This window comes from Humulus lupulus, chromosome X (assembly GCF_963169125.1).
Source record: "Humulus lupulus chromosome X, drHumLupu1.1, whole genome shotgun sequence".
In the NCBI taxonomy this organism is placed as follows: Eukaryota; Viridiplantae; Streptophyta; class Magnoliopsida; order Rosales; family Cannabaceae; genus Humulus; species Humulus lupulus.
This window is the reverse complement of record NC_084802.1, coordinates 151,250,234-151,270,381: the sequence shown is the minus strand read 5'-3', so window position 1 is coordinate 151,270,381 and position 20,148 is coordinate 151,250,234. Positions and strand designations below refer to the sequence as shown.

At 36.9% G+C, this 20,148-nt stretch overlaps 1 protein-coding gene across 3 annotated transcripts; it reads left to right on the top strand.

Annotated features, from left to right (window-relative positions):
• Positions 1 to 4,539: 4,539 nt before the first annotated feature.
• Positions 4,540 to 9,047, top strand: LOC133807342 (inositol-tetrakisphosphate 1-kinase 3-like). 3 transcript variants are annotated; one of them, XR_009879272.1, is made up of 10 exons: positions 4,540 to 5,067; positions 5,813 to 5,894; positions 6,064 to 6,096; positions 7,026 to 7,146; positions 7,286 to 7,378; positions 7,529 to 7,648; positions 7,740 to 7,962; positions 8,292 to 8,347; positions 8,434 to 8,518; positions 8,639 to 9,047. XR_009879272.1 is itself a non-coding variant. In XM_062245603.1 (10 exons), exons 1-10 carry the CDS (start codon positions 4,853 to 4,855, stop codon positions 8,725 to 8,727), a joined length of 1,071 nt encoding a protein of 356 aa, XP_062101587.1. In that variant the 5' UTR covers positions 4,554 to 4,852; the 3' UTR covers positions 8,728 to 9,047. The 3 variants fall into 3 exon arrangements, 2 of the variants coding, with proteins under 2 accessions (XP_062101587.1, XP_062101588.1); XM_062245603.1 differs by having other exon boundaries at positions 4,554 to 5,067; positions 7,740 to 7,916; XM_062245604.1 differs by lacking the exon at positions 6,064 to 6,096 and having other exon boundaries at positions 4,558 to 5,067; positions 7,740 to 7,916.
• The last annotated feature ends 11,101 nt before the right edge of the window (positions 9,048 to 20,148 follow it).

Here is a 20,148-nt window from a genome sequence, read left to right as displayed (position 1 = left end):
TTAACTATTAGAGTACTGAATTTATTGTATGTGAAACTCAAGCAGAAATTTCTTCTATACCTCTTCTACTGCCTTATCTTTACAGGGTTGTATGAACTCATTATTAACTTGTTAAAACAGTAAAATACAAATATACTGAAACATATTGATATACGTTCACTATATTCTCTAATGGCAGCAAGTTGTTTGACAAGTTTGATTTTATTTGCATTGTATTCTCTTTTCTTATTTATAGCTTTGGTAAGTTATAGTTTATATGATAGTTATGGGATTGGCTTTGCATTCACTTGTTATATTATTTATTTATTTTAGTTTTCATCTTGCAGTTGTTCCCAAGCTTTGTTTGAATCTTCATTTTGTTTTCTATTATGCTTATTTATATTTGGATTTCTGAATTCTGTTTTGTTCATGTTGATTATAGTCAGTAATGATTTAAATGGGGCTAATTGTATGTTAGGTTTGTGGCATCAGCTCTCCAAACCTGACTGCTTATCTTTCTCTATTTATTTTTCAGAGAGTTTGAACAAGTTCCCTCGAAGGACTAGTACGTCATCTGGGGTTCATAGTCAAGCACAACAATCTGAAGAACAGCTACAACAACAGCAACAATAGCATTAGCAGCAGCAACAACATCATCCAAACTATAATTTGAAGTAAAAAATGTTCAAGATTATAAAACTTTATTATGTTATGCTTTCAAACTTAAGTTAGAACTAATATCTTATGAAGTAGACACATTCATGGTTTGAATTAGTTATTTTTTAATGTAATACTTATGGTTTATCAATCTATTGAGAATTACATTTTATGATTACTTTTTTTTTTTTAATCAAAATACAATAATGAAGATCTTTTAATTAAAAAAAAACCATATAAGTATACTTATTAAAATAAAATTTAAAATATATTATCCACACTAAAGTAACAAAATTTTATTACTATATGTTACGATTTAAAAACATATTATAAGCGAAACATATCGTTATGATTTATATAATATAACAAACTAAAAATGTTATCAAAATAATCAAATGTAACAGTTGAAAAGTGTTATGAAAAAAGTACAAGATTAAACTTCAAATTTATAACCAAAAACTCTATCTAAATGTTATTATTTGAATATTATAGCACCTAAAAATGTGTTATTGAATAGTTTAAGATAACACCGAACATAACATTCAAAAACTGTTATAGAAAAGACTGGACTTTTAATAACAGGGGCTATGTTAGCATTTTCAGAAGTGCTATCAATAGTCCCGGTTAGCAGTTTTTAAGTGTTATGAATACTGTTTTTTCTTGTAGTGCTTTATAACATTAAGGTATCTTCATGAGTACCTCTTACTTACAACATCTTCAGGACAATCAAATAAACATTTGTTTTCATAATTTCTACTTTGTTCATTTACGCTTCAAGTATTATTAGACTCATTCTGACTCAATTTAAATAATATTGATTTGCAGTTGACATACATATATGTATGATTTTATCATTTTGAACTTCTAGTTCTTATTTTGTTCAAGGATCATTTTTCAAAATATTCATCGATCCAACTGCATTTCTCTCTCCCTGATCGAGAGAATATTTAAAAAATTAATACAACCTGTAGGGATTTCAATATATCACAATAAATTAATATTTGTTCAAACTCATATATATTATTAGGTCATTGAACTTCAAGTTCAATAAATCACAATTATGAACATATTTCATTTTCCAGAATGAGTCATATATATATATATGTATAGTTGAAAATATACAAGTTTATAATTCTTGTAAGTTCATGATCATACGACCTTATCACATCGATAAGAAATTATGCTTTAAAAATCCAACAATGATTCAAGAATGCAAAGTGAATATAATTAAATACTCATTATCAAAATAATATAATTTTTTTCTCATACATCTTGGACAAAAGAAAATATAACTATATAGCAAAATAATTTTAAGAAGAAATATAATTTCAACTTATAAATAATTATGAAAAATTTGAAAAATGAATGCACTAACATTCTAATGAGTGGCACTTTTATAAATGATATATATGAAGTAAAAAATTTAACAATAAAACTGGACAAGTTAAAATATTTATAAACAGAAAATTTGAAAACTAGTTGATATATATATATTTCTTTTAAAAATACAAGATATTCAAATTTATTTTCAGTTCTCATATGCAAAAAATATATTTTTTTTCTTGAGAACCATATAAGAATTAATAATAAAAAGAATATTTTGGTTCTTCATCTAAATTTAGGGAAATTTATACATTTCATTGCATATGATTGATTATTCAATTAATGAACTTCAGGTTCACTATACTTGTATTTCACTAAAATTTTCAACATATACATAACCGCTATAAAAGTTTCATTTTTTGTTTATATACTAGAGAATTAAATAATTTTAATATCCTTCAAAATATATAATAGCATTGATTTTTCAAGAATCAGATTTCTCTATTTGATTTTTGTAATATATTATGTTCAACAACATCATATTTAACAATTTTATCTATCCAATGATGTGCTTGCTTAAAAGCACAATTATTTTTCAAATATAAACTTATCATTCATTCAAGTTAATACACAATGATAATAATCATGTTTGTTGTAGCCAAATAGATATAACTATTATATGAATACATCACTTATTTTTCTTTCTTATTTTTTTTCCAACAAGTGGTCAAATTTATTAATGAAATAAATCATTCCTTATTCTTATGACTTGATATATTATATAATTAAATGTACAATCGGTACATATTATAAGTCATTTTTTTGCCACATTCACAATTATATAAAAAATGTACAACTCGTACATAAAATATGTTTAACTTTAGCTAGCAATATATTGTGTTAAGGTTTCATCAAGAACCTTTTCAAATAATCTTTGTGACTTTATAACATTTTGAGAAATGTAATTATAAATTACATTTTGATCAATGACAAAGTTCACTATAATACTAATAATTAGATATTCACTTCTAGGAATGTGCAATGAATAATTTGACATAAGTAATGAATCATTCACTTCAATGACTAACATTGAAAAGACCATACTTGCTTCTGGCAAGAAATATTGCATATATAATAACTTGACTAATAATATCAATACTCTTTAAAATAAAATTTACTTTCAATCATTCTCTTCAGAAAATAATATTTAAATGTACAACAAAATTAATATACATGTTAACTTCTTTATTGTACAATAAACACGCATACAAGTCAATAACAAAGGTAGTTACACCAGAATTAGTTTATTCTCTTCAGATTTGTGTTTTCAATCTTGTTTATCATTATTTCATATTTTAATGTTTTGATGCAATTTTCTTAAAACTTTTGAGACTTGAAAAATCAGTCACCAACTGCATCAATTATAATACATTTCAATGTTTTTTTTTTAATTGTGTTCATAAATTTCATATAATTGACAAATATGTGAAATATTCACTTCAGGGAATTTTGCTAAAGTATCACAACTCTTTAGCAATTATGTATTTTTTTTTTATATATCTTAATGAATAATATAACTTTTGTATAATCTTCAGGATATATGGAAGACCTTATCTCAGTGATCTATAATTTTTTTTAATATGCCATAGAAATGGAACTTTACAAATTCTGATGTAATCATTTGTAAATAACTATAAAATAAATATTATAGAGAAATCAATATTAAATATGTGAGATAGTAAGAACACATACATATGAATATAATCATATTTACGATAACAAGACATTAAACCATCTAATATTATCACAATGTTAAAAAACAATTCACATACACATTTTTTTATGATCAATATATATAGTATGGTAATCATATAAATATACATTCGCAATAAAATATTTTTACGCATGATAATGAATTTTGTTATCAACACACGATGGTGGTTGAAGATTGAATCATCTAGTTCAAATTCAACGAATGATTATGACTATAGTTTCATGATAAGAATTTGAACCTATAAATAATGATAGTTAGAGAGTCGTATGTGTTATAAAACTATAAAGAATACTGAAATATAACATATAAAGAAAGAGTAATAGAGAGATATAAAGAGAGAGTGAAACTCTTGTATGTGTTATTTCAATAGAAGAAGTACCCGTATTTATACAGATAAATAAGTCTTAAAAAAAAAATTGGGTAACTACTCTTAATACAATCAAGAATTAATGTAGATATTTGACTTTGGGTAACCTAATGATTCTTCATTATTATGGACATCCATATATATATATAATATTTCTAATACAAATAAAATATAATTTTAGAAAAATGAATATTTATAATTTAGTATTAATTTTTTATCATTATATTATGAGCAACATTTGAGCTGTGTTGATAATGATAAAATGGTGTGTTTGTTATGAAAAGGAGGATGGGTGGACGGTGGATTGAGTAAAAGAGCAAGTGTTGTGTTGTCCTGTTTTGGTGTGCGCACTATGCCATTTCAATCACACTTTTTATATGTAAAAATAAAGCGAGTGTTGCTATTGGGCACCATAGTTGCCTAACACTAAATATCATAATTTAAATAAGTAAGATCCATTAGCAATTCTCAAATAAAATAAAAGTCTCGTTATTCTCTCGTGCTTTCTTTCTTTCTTTCTTTCCGAGTCATTCCAAAATAGAACAGCAATCTTTCCATCTTTGTTTTCCTCCCATAAATTCCATTCATATTGTCTATAAATACACCCTTTCCATTATAATCACCACTTTCTCTCTTCTCGCCCATTTTCCTTCGGATCTCAAAATCTCATTTTGTACTGTATCTGTCAAACATCGCACTCCCTTCCCTTCTCTCTTCTTTTTCCGGGAAAAACTTGTGTTTGGTTGGTCTAGATGAGAGAGGAAATGGTGTACAATCAGGGAGAGGAGAAAAGAGAAGAGAAACCGGAATCGGAATCGGTTTCCGAAGTAGATAGATGTTGTAATATTGTGGAGAGTAATAATGGGTTTTTTCTCCAGAAACAGAAGAGAATGGTTGTGGTTGGATATGCTCTTACGTCTAAGAAGACTAAGAGTTTTTTGCAGCCTAAGTTTGAAAGATTAGCTAGGTAACTTTTGGGAATGCCTAGCCTTCATTCTCATTCATTTTCCTTTACCCGCAACTTTGAATATTCCTTCCCGGAAACAATTAGAATAGTAATAAACAAATATATTATAATTATTATTATTATAAACGTGTTAAGATTCTTTTTGTTTTCTTTCTTTCTTTTTTTAATTTGGGGTTTTCTAAGAAGATGGTTGATTCGTGGAGATGCGTTCGTTAAAGATTCTGGGTTAGGTTTGCTTTGCTACGGTTTTACGCATACGAATATTCTTATGTACATATATGTCTTTTTCGTTTGGCTGGTGAGAGAGTGAAAGAATAGTTGTGGAAACTTCCAATATATCAATGATTTTAACCCCGGATGAAACCGGTTTTTTCTTTTTCTTGCTTATAATTAAAATGGGTAATGATAAAATAGATATTATTTTATCAACGAACCCATTAAGATGTTATAATCTCTGAAGACTCACGGAAGTCTGCACTCTCACTCAGTTGATATTTTAAATTTATCTGAAAAATATGAGATTTCGTGATGTTTAATTCAGTTGTAAATTAATCATCTTTACCCATCTGTGAAAATCGGAGATTAGTAAATTACATTTGCCTTGTTGACCAATCTAGATGTGAAAATTTTAGACATTTATTAGTGTTATAGAGGGATTTTAATCTAGCTAGAGCAGTAATATAGTAGAATATTAGGTGCCCTTATTCATTACTTAATAATTGTGTAAATGTTCATTGTGATGCAGAACTAAAGGGATACTGTTTGTTGCAATTGATCACAACAGACCTCTTTCTGATCAAGGTCCTTTTGACATTGTTTTGCATAAGGTTAGAGAGGTTTTCTCTCCCTTTATTCCATGCTCTCAGATTATCTAATACTTTATTCACTTTCTTGTCGTTTTCCCTTCTTGTTCCTGTTAAATGTACGCTCTGATGAGTATGGTTCTAAATAAACATCAAGTGCCTAAATATTTCTGTCTTATTTCATTTGCTACAGTTATCAGGAAAAGAATGGCGACAGGTTCTTGAGGTTTGTCAGTGTATATGACATCTTAGTACTCTCTAACTCCAAACAACTTATTTTGTGCGCTTGATCTTGATTGATTTGTTTGCAACAAGTTTGTGGCCTGTGTTTTTGTGTTTTAACTTATAACTACTTATCTGTAGTGGGATTAAAAATCTAGTGGCAAACCAGATTTTAATGCTTAAAATTCATTGCTGTCTGACATAATGTGCAGAGTGCTTGCCTTGCTGTCGTCATGAGTTATAACTCTGTGGATTGATATCTTGAGATTAGATGCCAAAATGTTCGCATTTTGTTGCAAATGGATTGATATCTCGAGATGCTCTTTCTTTTTTCTTTTCTTCTTTTTTTTTTGTAACTTTGCTTTTCATATCTGTTACGTAGCACACTGCATTTAATGTCTTGCTTCTGTATGTTTCTTGACACTATGATGTGTTATTTTCAGTTTGTTTCTTGATAAAATTACTATCTGTTTGTTCAATGGAAAGATTTAGAAAGTCTAAGATGCTTTTTAGTTTCCTTTTTCTTTTAGTTTAGCATACTTGTGGAGGATGGGACATAGGTATATATGATCAATGATAAATTGATGCATGAAAGAAAGAAGTATGAGATTTTTTGGTTATGGCTGTGCCCATGAGATACTGTCACATGACGAGAAGTATACAAATATGAGAATTTGTTGATATTTATGTTCCTTTTTCATATTGTAGCATATATAAGTTCTTGCATACTGCTGTGATCTAGTCATAACGTTTCCAATTGATTCCTTTGGGAGCTAATATGACCTCTGTATGCTAGCTCAATCTTGTCTTTGCTGTTGTATGTTAGTCTAAGTGTACTAGTTGCTAAGTATACTGATTGGCCCATTTTTTTACTATACTGTTTATTGCATGCAGATTTCCATTAATGTTCTCTCCCTTCCCTTTGTAATTTAGGACTACAGGCAAACACATCCAGAAGTCACCATTCTTGATCCTCCAGATGCCATACAGCTTTTACATAATCGCCAATACATGCTTCAGGCTGTTGCTGATATGGGTTTGTGTGAAGACTATGGTAATTTGTTTGCTTGCCATCTTGTTCTGCTAAAATTTTGACTATTGTCTAGCGATTAGAGTGTGGTTATTAAATTTGTTCTTGTTTATGTCGACCTTAGAAGCAATGATTTAATGCTTTTTGCTTAAATTATATGCAGGAAAAGTTGGTGTACCCAGACAACTGGTTTTCAAGAAAGATGCATCATCTATCTGCAATGTTGTTACAAAATCCGGGTTGACGCTGCCCCTTGGTATCCATATTTATAGAATCCTTTTGTTTACATTATTATGTTGGGCAATGCGTCAAATTTATTTGCAAGTCCAGTTATTAACAATCCTTTGGACCAGATGTTGAAAGAAAGCCATCAATCTTTTATAATTTTTGCCTGCATCTTTTTCAGTTGCAAAGCCATTAGTTTCTGATGGAAGTGCAAAGTCGCATGAATTATCACTTGCTTATGATCGGTACTCCCTCCAAAGGCTAGAACCTCCCCTAGTTGTTCAAGAGTTTGTTAATCACGGTATGCAGCTGCATCTTATGTAACGTGTTGTGTCCTCTGTCAGCCACAAGCTTGTGTATTTTGACTTTTGTCACCCGTTTCCTTGTTGTAGGTGGTATTCTCTTCAAAGTTTATATTGTTGGTGAAGCTATAAAGGTGGTCAGGCGTTTCTCTTTACCTAATGTAAGTAGCCGAGAGCTCTCTAAGACTGCTGGGGTATATCGTTTCCCAAGGGTTTCTTGTGCTGCAGCTTCTGCAGAAGATGCAGATTTGGACCCTGGTGTTGCTGGTAGGTTTTGTTTTCAACATGTCTTCTATGGAACTCATTGTGGCATGTGCGTGAATCTTGATTTTGTGCATTGACTATTGAGCATTCACAGATTAATTCTGTATATGTGACTGGTATTTAAAAAAGAAAAAAAATAAAGAAAAAGGAAAATGGTTGAACCATTCAGCCACTTTACCCTATTGTCAAAGAGTGTTGGTTAGAGGGTATGTACTCAAGGCATTAATGATGATTTCAAAATGTCTTTGTTGGTTTTATAACTTATATCCTAGATCCTAGGCCTTAGGTTACGCTGCAAAGGTTTTGAAAGTTCTGCTTTAGACAAAGATTTGAAGAATTGGCTGGGACATTTAATAATTGGTAACTGATTTACTGCAGAACTTCCTCCACGACCCTTACTTGAGAGACTTGCAAAGGAACTTCGTCTCAGATTGGTAGCTTTTCTCATTTTTACATTTAATTTTCTGGTGGTGATGTACATATTAAGGCATGGATTTCTGAATGCCCTCTGTGTTTGTAGGGTCTTCGATTGTTCAATCTAGACATTATCCGAGAGCATGGAAAGAGAGATCAATTTTATGTCATCGACATTAACTACTTCCCTGGTAAGTAATCCCTCTGATTTGAATCGTTACCCTTGGTTAGATAAGGTGACAATATTCTTTCTCTCGTGCCCTTGGAAGGATTGTTTTCAGATTTTAATGGGGTTTTTGATTTTGTTGCAGGGTATGGGAAGATGCCTGAATACGAGCATATTTTTACAGATTTCCTCTTGAGCCCGGCACAAGGAGAAAACAAGAAAAGATCTGGTTAAACACACCTCTTGGTAGTAACTGGTTTTTTCGAGGAAAGAAACAGTTGGGTAGTGTCTTTAACACAACAAATGCAAAAAGAGGAAAGAGCACCCCAGTAAGTGTTATGTATAGGAAATCCAAATAAACATACAAGATTTCTACAAACAACTGAAGAGGGAGGGGAAAAAAACACGCGACTGGCCTTACCCCCTACAATTTTCTGTAATTACTTGCTCATTTGTACAGACCTATTTCTAGCTTAACTTGTTCCACTTAGTTTTAATTCATTTTATTTTTTACCATTTGGTAGTTGAAATATAATTTGGGTTTTACTTTTCAAGTCAATAACTCATGCATTATAAACACACGGCAATCATTGAAGCATCACCCACCTGACACACCATAACTAACCTGGACCGTTCATATATTCTAATTTGTGCGGTCTAAAAATTGACCCGTCTAAGCTTTATTATTGTTTTATGCTTTAGGCATTTTGGTCAATGCCACAGAGAGAGAACATAATTATTTCAAGTCCAAAAATACATCTCAAAATCAAGTACAAGCATATACTATCTCAAATTTTTAAAACAAATAATTTTTAAGAAAATTTACATGTAGCACCATATTTCACTTCTTATTTACAAAATATCATGGCTTATTTAATTTAAACAAGAATAAATAATATTTTTGTCCTTGAACTTTTAATACTATTAAATTGTATTCCCTAAAATATACAGTCTATTAAAATTCTTCCTGAACTATTGTTACTATTAGATCGTACCTCCTATTACGGTTTGTATAAAATAATTATCATTTTACTTCCAAAACTTTGACAACTACAAATTGTGTCCCTTTAATTATAAAAATTTAAAAATCTAATTTTCTAATTAATTCTTAAAAAATAAAAAAAAAATCAATAAAAGAGTAAAATTATTTAAAATTCCATTTAAATACATTTAAGATTAAAAATATTTTTTAAAATAAAAACTAAATTGTTACAAATAAAAACACATTCCCTTCTTTTTATTCCTTTTTAATTTATTTTTTAAATGACTTTATATTCTTTCATTTTTCCCAATATTTTTAATTAATTAAGTTTTATATATTTCTTTTAAAATTAGTACATCTTAAATTTGTAATATTTTATATATATTTAATTTTTAAAATGAATTTAGGGGTCAAAAATGAACTAATAGAAAGTAATTTAAAAAATAAATTAAAAAGGAATAAAAAGGAAGGGAATGTGTTTTTTTTTTATTTGTAACAATTTAGTTTTTATTTTAAAAAATATTTTTAAGCTTAAATGTATTTAAATGGAATTTTAAATAATTTTTCTTTTATTGAATTTTTTAAATATTTTTTCTTTAATTTTTTAAGAGCTAATAGAAATATAGATTTTAAATTTTTATAATTAAAATGAGCACAATTTAGTAGTTATCAAAGTTCAGGGGACAAAAATGCTAATTATTTTATGCAAATCATAACAAGGGGCACGATCTGATAATATCAATAGTTAAGGGGGAAATTTTAACCAACCGTATATTTTAGGGGGCGCAATTGATAGTGTCAAAAGTTCAGGGGGAAAAAATGTTATTTATTCTTTACACAAATATTATTTTTTGTTTACCGCTTTTCAGGTTTTGGCTATTTTTTTTTTTTCACGTTTACTGATTTTTCTCTCTCTCTCTTCTCCTTAACTTCAAAAATCTTTTTTGGCTACACCGCTGTTCGGTTGGGCTAAAGAGTGGTATCATCACGACATACTCTTCAATGTGGTCATTTTAATAAGTGGGAAAGATATGTTTTCTCACCATCGCCAGAGAAAATGATCAGAATAAAAATCAACATTTTAGTTTCTTTTTATATTTTGTTAACCACAAAGTAATTAAATTTTAAACTTAAACAAAATTTAATATACCAAAAAGTGTATTCTTTTTTTATATTTAAAAGACACCATATGGTATTCTAAACAACTTTAAAGCTATTTTAGAAACATTTCAAGTAAATTTTTTAAAATATATTTGTAAATTAAATATTGTTTGGTAACTATTAAATAAAACATAAGACTCTTTTTGCTAACTCACTAAGTTCGTTAGTTGCTTTAAATTTGTGTCATACCCAAAAATTTATTCATATATCAAAAGATAACCAATTGGTATCTTAAATGATTTTAAAAGCAACAAAAATGTAGCTTTTCAAAGTAACTATCCGGCATACTAAATAATATTATTTTCTAATAAGCTATTCATGGTAACTTGGAACTATAGGTGTAACTTTTTATACTATATGATAACTCATTAGTTTCTGAAATAGGCTTGAAGGAAACTGTTTACCCAAAAAATGGCTGCTGATGACGTGGCAAGAATTTCTCACACGTAGTTGACACGTGGTAGAGTCGAAATGAAGAGGTGATGTTCGTTTATCGACCAACTCCTTGTTGCTTCGTCAAACCTCACGATTAGATGCGACCAGACTGGTCGTATGCCTCGATTTATTTCCTTAAAAGATTGTAATTTTATAATAACTACGTTGATTATTTCCTCTTTATTGCCTTGATACGCGGATATTAAGGATAATTAAGGCCCATGTAACCCCCCTTGAGCCTATAAATATGCATGAGAGAGCTCACGGAAGGGACTTTTGACTTTTGAACCTTTTTTGGGAATACTGAGAGAAAGAGCATATAGTGCAATTATCCTCCAAATAGTTGTAATTCTCCTAAGGCTTGTGAAACTCAAGAACCCTAGTTCTTTGATCACGGCATTGGGATTCAATATCAATAATAGCACTAAGTGGATGTAGGTCATTACCATTCATTGGGGCCGAACCACTATAAATCATCCGTGTCATTTCTTTACCATTTGATTCCATTCTTGATTATCATCTCATTTCTTGTCGTATTTCTGACTCAGTGTCGTTGGCCAAATCGAGGGTCAACATTCTGGTGCTTTCGTTGAGAGTTGAACTCAAGAAGCTGTAAGAAAATCTAATGGCAAAGACATCTAAAAAAGTTGGACCGACCATTGGCATTGCCCCATCTTAACCTCCTCCTCCAAATGTGGTGGAGAATGAACCACATTTAGAGTTTGAAGAGAAGGGGTTGGATACGGAAACACTGAGGGAAACACTGGGGGTGTTGCAGGATGAGTTGGCCAATCAGGAGAGCGCAACAGAGACAATGGCACTGCAGCAGAGAGAAATTGAACGTCAGCGCCAGGAGCTGAGTGAGCGGCAGGCGGACATGGATCGTCGGCAGAGGGATGCCATGGCCGCTCTCGAAGCAGCCATTCAATTGGCTTGAGGATAGGCTATGCCGGCCTCTCAATCGGATCAGCCACCAAGTGCGCCACCACAGCGGGCTCCCAATCCTAGTCCTCCGCTCCAGCCAACAAGCCCCCAAAGGCCGGAGCAGCCACCTGTGGCTCATGATGATGTCCCAATTCGGGATCCTGAGCAACAACCTCCATCTCAAGCTGGTCGAGGAAATCCCCAGCGCCAGAGGTATAATAGGGCTGGGCAACCACCCCGTAGCCCTAGACGCCTAGGGGACGAAGAGCCGAATCCCTTGAGCAGGGGGTAGCGTCCTTTTGCTAACAGAAGGAACAACGAGTCAGGCTCTGCGATTAGAGGCCCCCCACGACATAACAATGCACGGGGACCCAACGACCAGCGCAGGCCTCCTCCTGACCCTCGGGAGATGCCAGCCCGAGGAGAAAATAGCGTGAACAGCCGGCCACGCCGTAGTCAACCACAATTTAGAGATGAACACAACTATAATGAAGCCGTTTCTGGCAGAGGGAATGCCGGTCGAAGGAATGAGAAAAGAGGTGGAGGCAGGAGCCCCCACCTAGAGAAGATAGGCCAGCAATCCATAACGCTGGGGGGCAACCCAGACAAAACAACGTCTTTGATCGGCTAAGAGTTAGCGAGCAGAGGCACAGGGATGAAGATTTGAGGGACGTGCTCAACGACCGTCGCAAGAGACACGATGAGTATGCTCCTCCGGCACCGGTTGCTCCAGCGATCCCAGAAGTGGTTCGGGCTCAGATTGATGCTCTTAACCAGACAGTACAACAGCTGGTCGGGGGTCAAACATCCCACATAGAGTACGATTGGAGGAGGGGCACTCCGTTTGTGCAAAGGATTGCTATGGTGGAAACCCCCAGTAAATTCAAAATGCCAACACTGCCAAACTTTGATGGGTACAGAGACCCAGTATCTCTAAACAAATTTGAGATACAAATGGATATACAGAAAGTGTCAGACGATGCCCGTTGCAGGATCTTCCCCGCAACACTGTCTGGCATCACCTAGGAGTGGTTCTTTAAGTTCCCTCCTGCTAGTATAGTATCCTGGGAAATGTTCGTGAAGGAATTTTACGGGCAGTTTTATGTGGGTCGCGTATACCCCACTGAGGCCAACCAACTGGTCGAGATATGCCTGAAGGAGGGAGAGCCCTTGAAGGAGTATGTCCAGCGCTTCATGCGAGCAACAGCTAGAGCCAAGACAGTGGGGGACGAGGGAAAAATGATGGCCCTAATCGCTGGGGTTAGACGCCATTCTCCCCTCTAGAGTAGCCTAAGAAAGAATGGGGTAAGAAGTACCCAGGAGTTTTTGGATTGAGCTGATCAATATATAAAGCTCGAGGACATGATTGCCAACGAGGGGAAATCACCCACGAAGGACAAGGGGCCACAGGAAGAACCCGCCAAGGCCACCAATGGGCCAGAGAAACCTAATGGAAAGGGCAAGGGCAACGGGAACAGAAATGGTAGAAATGGTGGAAAACGGGTGAATAATGAGCTGTCAGCCTCTGAGAATAAACGCCCTAAAGGAAATAGATACTGTTATCCAAAAAGCAGGCATGGGTGACGTGGCAAGCGTTTTTAACACGTGGCTGACACCTGGCAGAACTTCTGTTCGACCATCGACCAGTGAGATTCCCCTGGCGTAGCATTTGAATTTTATATGCGACCAGCCTGGTCGTATACTCCATATATTTTGAGATAATCTTGTACAATTGTAATCATATCCGAGATTATCTTCCATGATCCACGATGATCTGATTATTTAGGAAAGAATATCTGTAACTAATTCGTGTAATCCTCCTTGAGCCTATAAATAGAGAGAAATAGCTCAAGGAAGGGACTTTTGGCTGATTTAAGTTTATACTTTACAAGATACTTAGAGAGATTATCTTACGATTGTATTATTCATCTCTCTAAGCCCTGTGAAACTCAGAGAACCCTAGTTCTTTGATCACTCCTTTAAGAATTAATATCAATAATAGCTTAAGTGGACGTAGGTCATTACCAATTCGTGGGGCCGAACCACTATAATTTGTTGTATCATTTATTGTTCTTTCCATTAGATCTATTTCAACACCTTCCATCACATCAAGCATTTGACTACGTGTCAGTTGACCAAAATCAGGGTCAACATTCTGGTGCTTTCATTGAGAGCTTGAGATGAGGTTGTTGAAGCACTAATGGAAAAAACAACAAAGAAGACTGGGTAGGCGGCTGGCGCTGCACCATCTCAACCTCCTCCTCCGAACATGGCTGAAAATGAGCCACACTTGGAATTTGATGAGGAGGAACTGGACTCCGAAACACTGAGAAATACCTTGGGGGTATTGCAAGATGAATTGGCCAATCTGAGGGCCAGTCAAGAAAGTGCTGTGGAGACTATGGCACGGCAGCAGCAAGAAATAGATCGCCAGTGCCAAGAGCTGAGTGAAAGACAGGAGGAGATGGACCATCGTCAGAGGGAGGCCATGGCAGCCCTCGAAGCAGCCCTACAATTGGCTAGGAATCAGGCTGCACCTGCCTCACAGCCTGATCAACCCTCGAATGGGCCACCTCAAAGGGGTCCCAATCCTAGGCCTCCAATCCTGCCAACAAGCCCTCAAAGGCCCGAGCAGCCACCAATGCCTCAGGATGATGTCCCACCATGGGATCCTGAGATGTAGCCTCCATCCCAGGCTGGTCGAGGCAATCCCCCGCAGCCAAGGCAGAATAGGGCCGGGCAGCAGCCCTGCAGTCTTAGACGCCAAGGGGGTGAAGAGCCGAAGCCACCGAGCAGGGGACAGCGTCCTTCTGGCAACAGAAGGAACTCGGAGATAAGCTCTGCGGTCAAAGGCCCCCCACGGCATGATAATGCACGGGGCCCTACCGACCAACGCAGGCCTCCCCCTAACGCTCGGGAAGTTCCAGCCCGAGGAGGGAACCGAGGGGACAGTCGGTCCCACCATAGCCAATCAAGGTTCAAATATGGCCATGGCTATAATGAGGCCGACTCAGGCAGAGGGAATGCCGGTCGGAGAAATGAAGAGAGAGGTGGAGGCATAAGCCCACCACCTAGAGAAGAACAACAAGCGAGATGTAATGCTGGGGGGCAGCCCAGACAAAACAACGTCTTTAACCAACTCGGAGCAAGCGAGCAACGACGAAGAGATGAAGACTTAAGGGATGTACTCAACGACCGCCGGGAACGACATGATGAGTACATTCCCCCGGCAGCAGAGGCCCCGACGATTCCTGAAGCCGTGCAAGCCCAGATAGATGCCCTGAACCAAGTAGTGCAACAGCTGGTCGGGGGAAGAACGTCTCACATCGAGTACGACAGGAGAAGGGGTACTCCTTTCGTTCAAAGGATAGCTATGGTAGAGACTCCCAGTAAGTTTAAGATACCCACACTTCCGAACTTTGACGGGTATGGTGACCCGGTATCTCATGTCAATAAGTTTGAGATACAGATGGACATTCAGAAGGTGTCCGAAGATGCTTGGTGCAGGATCTTCCCTACAACACTTTTTGATGCTGCACAGGAGTGGTTTTGTAACGACCCAAATTTGCTAATAAGGCTTAAGAGCCTTGATTAGTGTGCCTGGAGGGCATAATGGGAATTATGGGTGACTTTAATGAGTAAAATGCATGATTATGATTTAAAGCATGTTATGTGACTATTTGAATATTTGAGATGCATGACTATGTGTATTAGTATGCATGTAGGCTCTGATTAGGTTAGAAGGGCATAATCGTAATTTCCGCCATTATCGACATAACTGTATACATATATGTGATAATTGTTGAGACCACATTATTATGTGGATATATCTGAGATCTGAGACTCGAGACGATCCTAGTGAGCGGTTTACCGGAAAAGTCATGGCGGGGATTTATACCCGGCTCGGGGTGAGCCTGGGGGTATAAATGGGAATTTAGGGAATATATTGGGGTCTATTTTGACATCGAGGAATATTATTGGTGATTAATTAGGTATTGGGAAGTAAGCGGGAAAATATTAGAGACACTCGAAGAATTAGCGGGAATTGGGTAAAATGACTATAATGCCCCTAAGTGGATTAAAGGGTTTATAATTAATAGGGAGGGCATTTTGGTCAATTGGCTTCTCAGAGATAGATAAGTTAAGGCTTTATACTTATTGGGAATTGTAGAATAATAGAGAAGTCTGAGGAAAGAAAGAAAAGAAGGAAAAGAAAGAAAAAAAAGAAAAGGGAGGAAAACAAAGCTGTTTTCTCTAGGGTCGGTTTGTGGTTCTCTCACCATTTTTCCTGGGTTTTCTTGGAGCAAAGCTCAGAGGAGAGCTAGGTTAGGCTGAGCATCAAGGATCCTAAGCTAGGCTTGAAGAATTGGCAGGGGTTTAGCAAGAACACACCATCACTTGAGGTAAGACTTTGTAGCTTCTTCAGTTTCTGGTTTTAGTTTTTGACCTATGGTGCATAAGCTGGATTTGATGGGAACTTTAGGGAATTCAGGCCAAAGGTTGAGGAAGAGAAAGCCAAGGAGGTGTAGAGGTTGTCTTGAAATCGAATTCCCGTTAAAGATATGAAATTCTAAGCTTTGAACTTTGAAGGTTTGATTGTCTTTGCTGAGTTTCTGAAGTCTGTGAGCAACAATGGTGAATTTTGAGATTAGGGAAGCATGTGATTTGGTTTTGAGTATTTGGGGTGCTTGGGATAAGTGGAGTGTGTTAATAAGCTTGCTTTTGAGTTTGGTGAAGGTTTGGAGAAGTTTTGGTTAAGTTTGGCTCGAGGAAATCGCAGGAAGGGAAAATGAGCTGTTGCCTGTCTATGACTAGCGCTACAGCGCTAGCCTTTGGGTGCTGTAGCGCTAGGCCATGCATGCTGAGGGTATTTTAGTTCTGTTTGCAGCGCTGTAGCACTGTAGCACCCTCCAATGAGCGCTGTAGCGCTACCCTGTCTTCAGAAAGGGATTTTGGGGTTATTTTTAAGGGTTTTTGACCAAGGGTTCGGGGTTTGGTTCCACCACCTTGTTTGGTGGAACTAGAACTTCTCGGGGGCTCGGGATTCGTCCTGAGGCTAGGTTTTGGACTTGAAGTTTGGTGATGACTTTGACCTATGGTTGTGTTTAGGTGAGCACTAGGGCTCGAGAGGGATCGTGCTCAAGGAGTCAAGTGGTCAAAGCTGGCGAATCGAAAGGTAAGAAAACTCACCCGGTTATATGTTTGTGATGGGACTAAGTGCTCCCAATATTTGTACTATGTCAATGATGGTATTATGCCATGGGACATGTGATATTGGCCTAAGGGTGCCGTACACAATATTTGCGCACAGGGCGCGGCTTGGCCACTGGTAGCCGAGGACAACTTAATATTCACTGAGCTCGGTTTAAGCAGGCCGAAGTCAGTGGGATAACGGAGGGTGCAGGTTGAGGGCGCTAACCCTAGTTATCATATATGATTTGGTGTATGATATGAATTGATATGTTTAGTATGCTGAATACTTGACTATTCTGAGTGTTGATATGATTAAGAATATGTGATGCAACATGAGATATTAATTTGTCTGTTGATTGCTTATGCTCTGTTGTTGTGTTTTCTTGCTGGGCCTTGGCTCATGGGTGCTACGTGGTGCAGGTAAAGGTAAAGGCAAGTTGGACCAATCCTGAGATGGAGAGCTACGGGGTTGAATGTACATAGCCAGCTGTTCGATCGCCATGGTTGAGGAGTGGATCAGGACAGGGATTGCCTAACTGTCTGTTTTGCCTTAATATGGCTTGATATTGTATTTAGTTCTTAAATCTTTTGTAAATGGTTCAATCTTAACATTTTTGGGATCCCGTGTAAACAGAAAAAGTTTCTTTATGAAAAATGTGACTTTTGAGACCGAAACATTTTAACCCTAGTACTTTTATAGTTTCAGTAACACGTTTTTAATTAAATGACTTGATTAGCGAGTCTAGCACTTTATAAACACACAGTGTAACAGTCTTGGCTATCCAGGGCATTACAGGTTTTTTAAATTCCCTCCTGCAAGTATTGTATCTTGGGAGATGTTCGTAAAGGAGTTTTACGCGGGTCGTGTGCACCCAACTGAGGCAAACCAGCTGGTTGAGATACGCCAGTAAGAAGGAGAACCACTGAAAGATTACGTCCATCACTTTATGCGAGCAGCTATTGGAGCCAAAACAGTGGGAGACGAAGGCAAAATGATGGCCCTAACTGCAGGAGTTAGGCGTCGTACGCCTCTTTGGAGTAGCCTCAGGAAGCATGGGGTTAAGACTACCCAAGAATTCTTGGATTGTGATGATCGATAGATCAAGCTCGAGGATGCCATTGCCAGCGAAGGAAAGACCCCAAACAAAGATAAGGGGACTGAAGACCCCGCCAAAGACGCCAATGGGTCAAAACCCAACGGCAACGGTAAAGGCAATGGGAGCGGCAGCGACAAAAATGGGGGGAAGAGACCCCATAACGAACCTTCTACCTCCGAGAGTAAGCGCGCTAAGGGCAACCATTATGAGCCACGGTTCACTAACTACACTGCCCTCGTCGAGTCTCGAGTAGAGGTATATCAGGCCACAAGTTCCAGTGTGCCTTACAAAAGACCCACTACCATTCGAAAGGATATTTCGAAAAGGGATACCACCAAGTTCTGTCGTTTTCATGACGACTATGGACATGATACGAACGAGTGCAACCAGCTGAAAGATGAAATCGAGTTCCTTATTAGACAAGGACACTTGAGGAGATACGTACGGGCCTCGAGGGCTTCCCAACGAGAGGCTCCAGGTGGCAACGAGCAGGCACCTACACGCCAACGCTCACCACCTTTGCAGCCTGATCCCATAGCTGGCACTTTACTCACCATCTGCGGAGGCCTGCACCTTGCGGGAAATAGCGGAAAGGCAAGGGAATGATATGCTCGGACCCTACAATGCTGTAATTGGAAGACCCATACTAGTTAACCTTCGGGCCGTCACCTCAATATGGCACTTGGCCATGAAACTCCCAACAGACGCAGGGGTAGGACGCGTGTTGGGAAATCAGAGGGAAGCAAGGGAGTGCTATAATGCCTTAATTACTAAGGCCAAGAAGGGAATGTCGAGGAGCGCTCCCGCAGAAAGGTTGCAGATGGCCATTGATACACAAGCCCGATCAGGTGATGAATTCACCAAATAGGGTGTTGCCCAAAGTGAGGATAGAGACTTAGATCCTCGCTTTGGGGATTTTGAGGAAGATGTTGGACCTGTCGAGGACCTTGAGGAGGTCCAGCTTGACGAAAAGTTTTCGACCAGAGTTGTAAAGGTCGGTAAAAATTTGGAAGCAACAACAAAGCATGCACTGGTGGAATTTTTAAGGAAGAACTAGGAAGTTTTCGCCTGGTCACATAAAGACATGGCTTGGATAGATCTTGCAGTCATCAGCCATGTCCTGAACATCGAAAAAAGCTTTCCACCCGAGCAACAGAAAAGAAGGCTGCTCGATAAAGATAGATCGAAAGCCTTAAAAGAAGAAGTTGAAAAACTAAAGGAGAATGGGTTCATTAGGGTGGCATTTTATCCATCGTGGGTCTCTAATCCAGTACTGGTTCCCAAGCCTAATGACAAATGGCGAACCTGTGTGGATTTCACTGACCTTAATAAAGCCTGCCCTAAAGATTGCTTCCCACTCCCAAGGATCGACCAGTAGGTCGATGCAACTGCAGGACATGAGATCCTCTCTTTCATGGATGCATACTCAGGATACAATCAGATTAGTATGCATCCCCCTGACGAGGATCACACTAGCTTTCGGACTGATACAGGGTTATACTGTTCTAAAGTAATGCCCTTGGGATTGAAAAATGCTGGTGCGACTTACCAGCGACTAGTTAACCACATGTTTAAGGAGTTGATCGGAGTAAACATGGAGGTATACGTAGATGACATGCTGGTAAAGTCAAAAAAGGCAGAAGGACATGTGAAGGTTTTATAAGAGTGTTTCAATGTTTTGAATAAGTATCAAATGAAGCTAAATCCTCTCAAGTGTTCCTTCGGAGTAGGATTAGGGAAATTTTTGGGGTTCATTGTCAATTCGAGGGGAATCGAAGCCAATCCCGAAAAGATCAAAGCCCTGATCGATATGAAATCGCTGGTAAAAATCAAAGATGTGCAAAGTTTGACTGGAAGGATTGC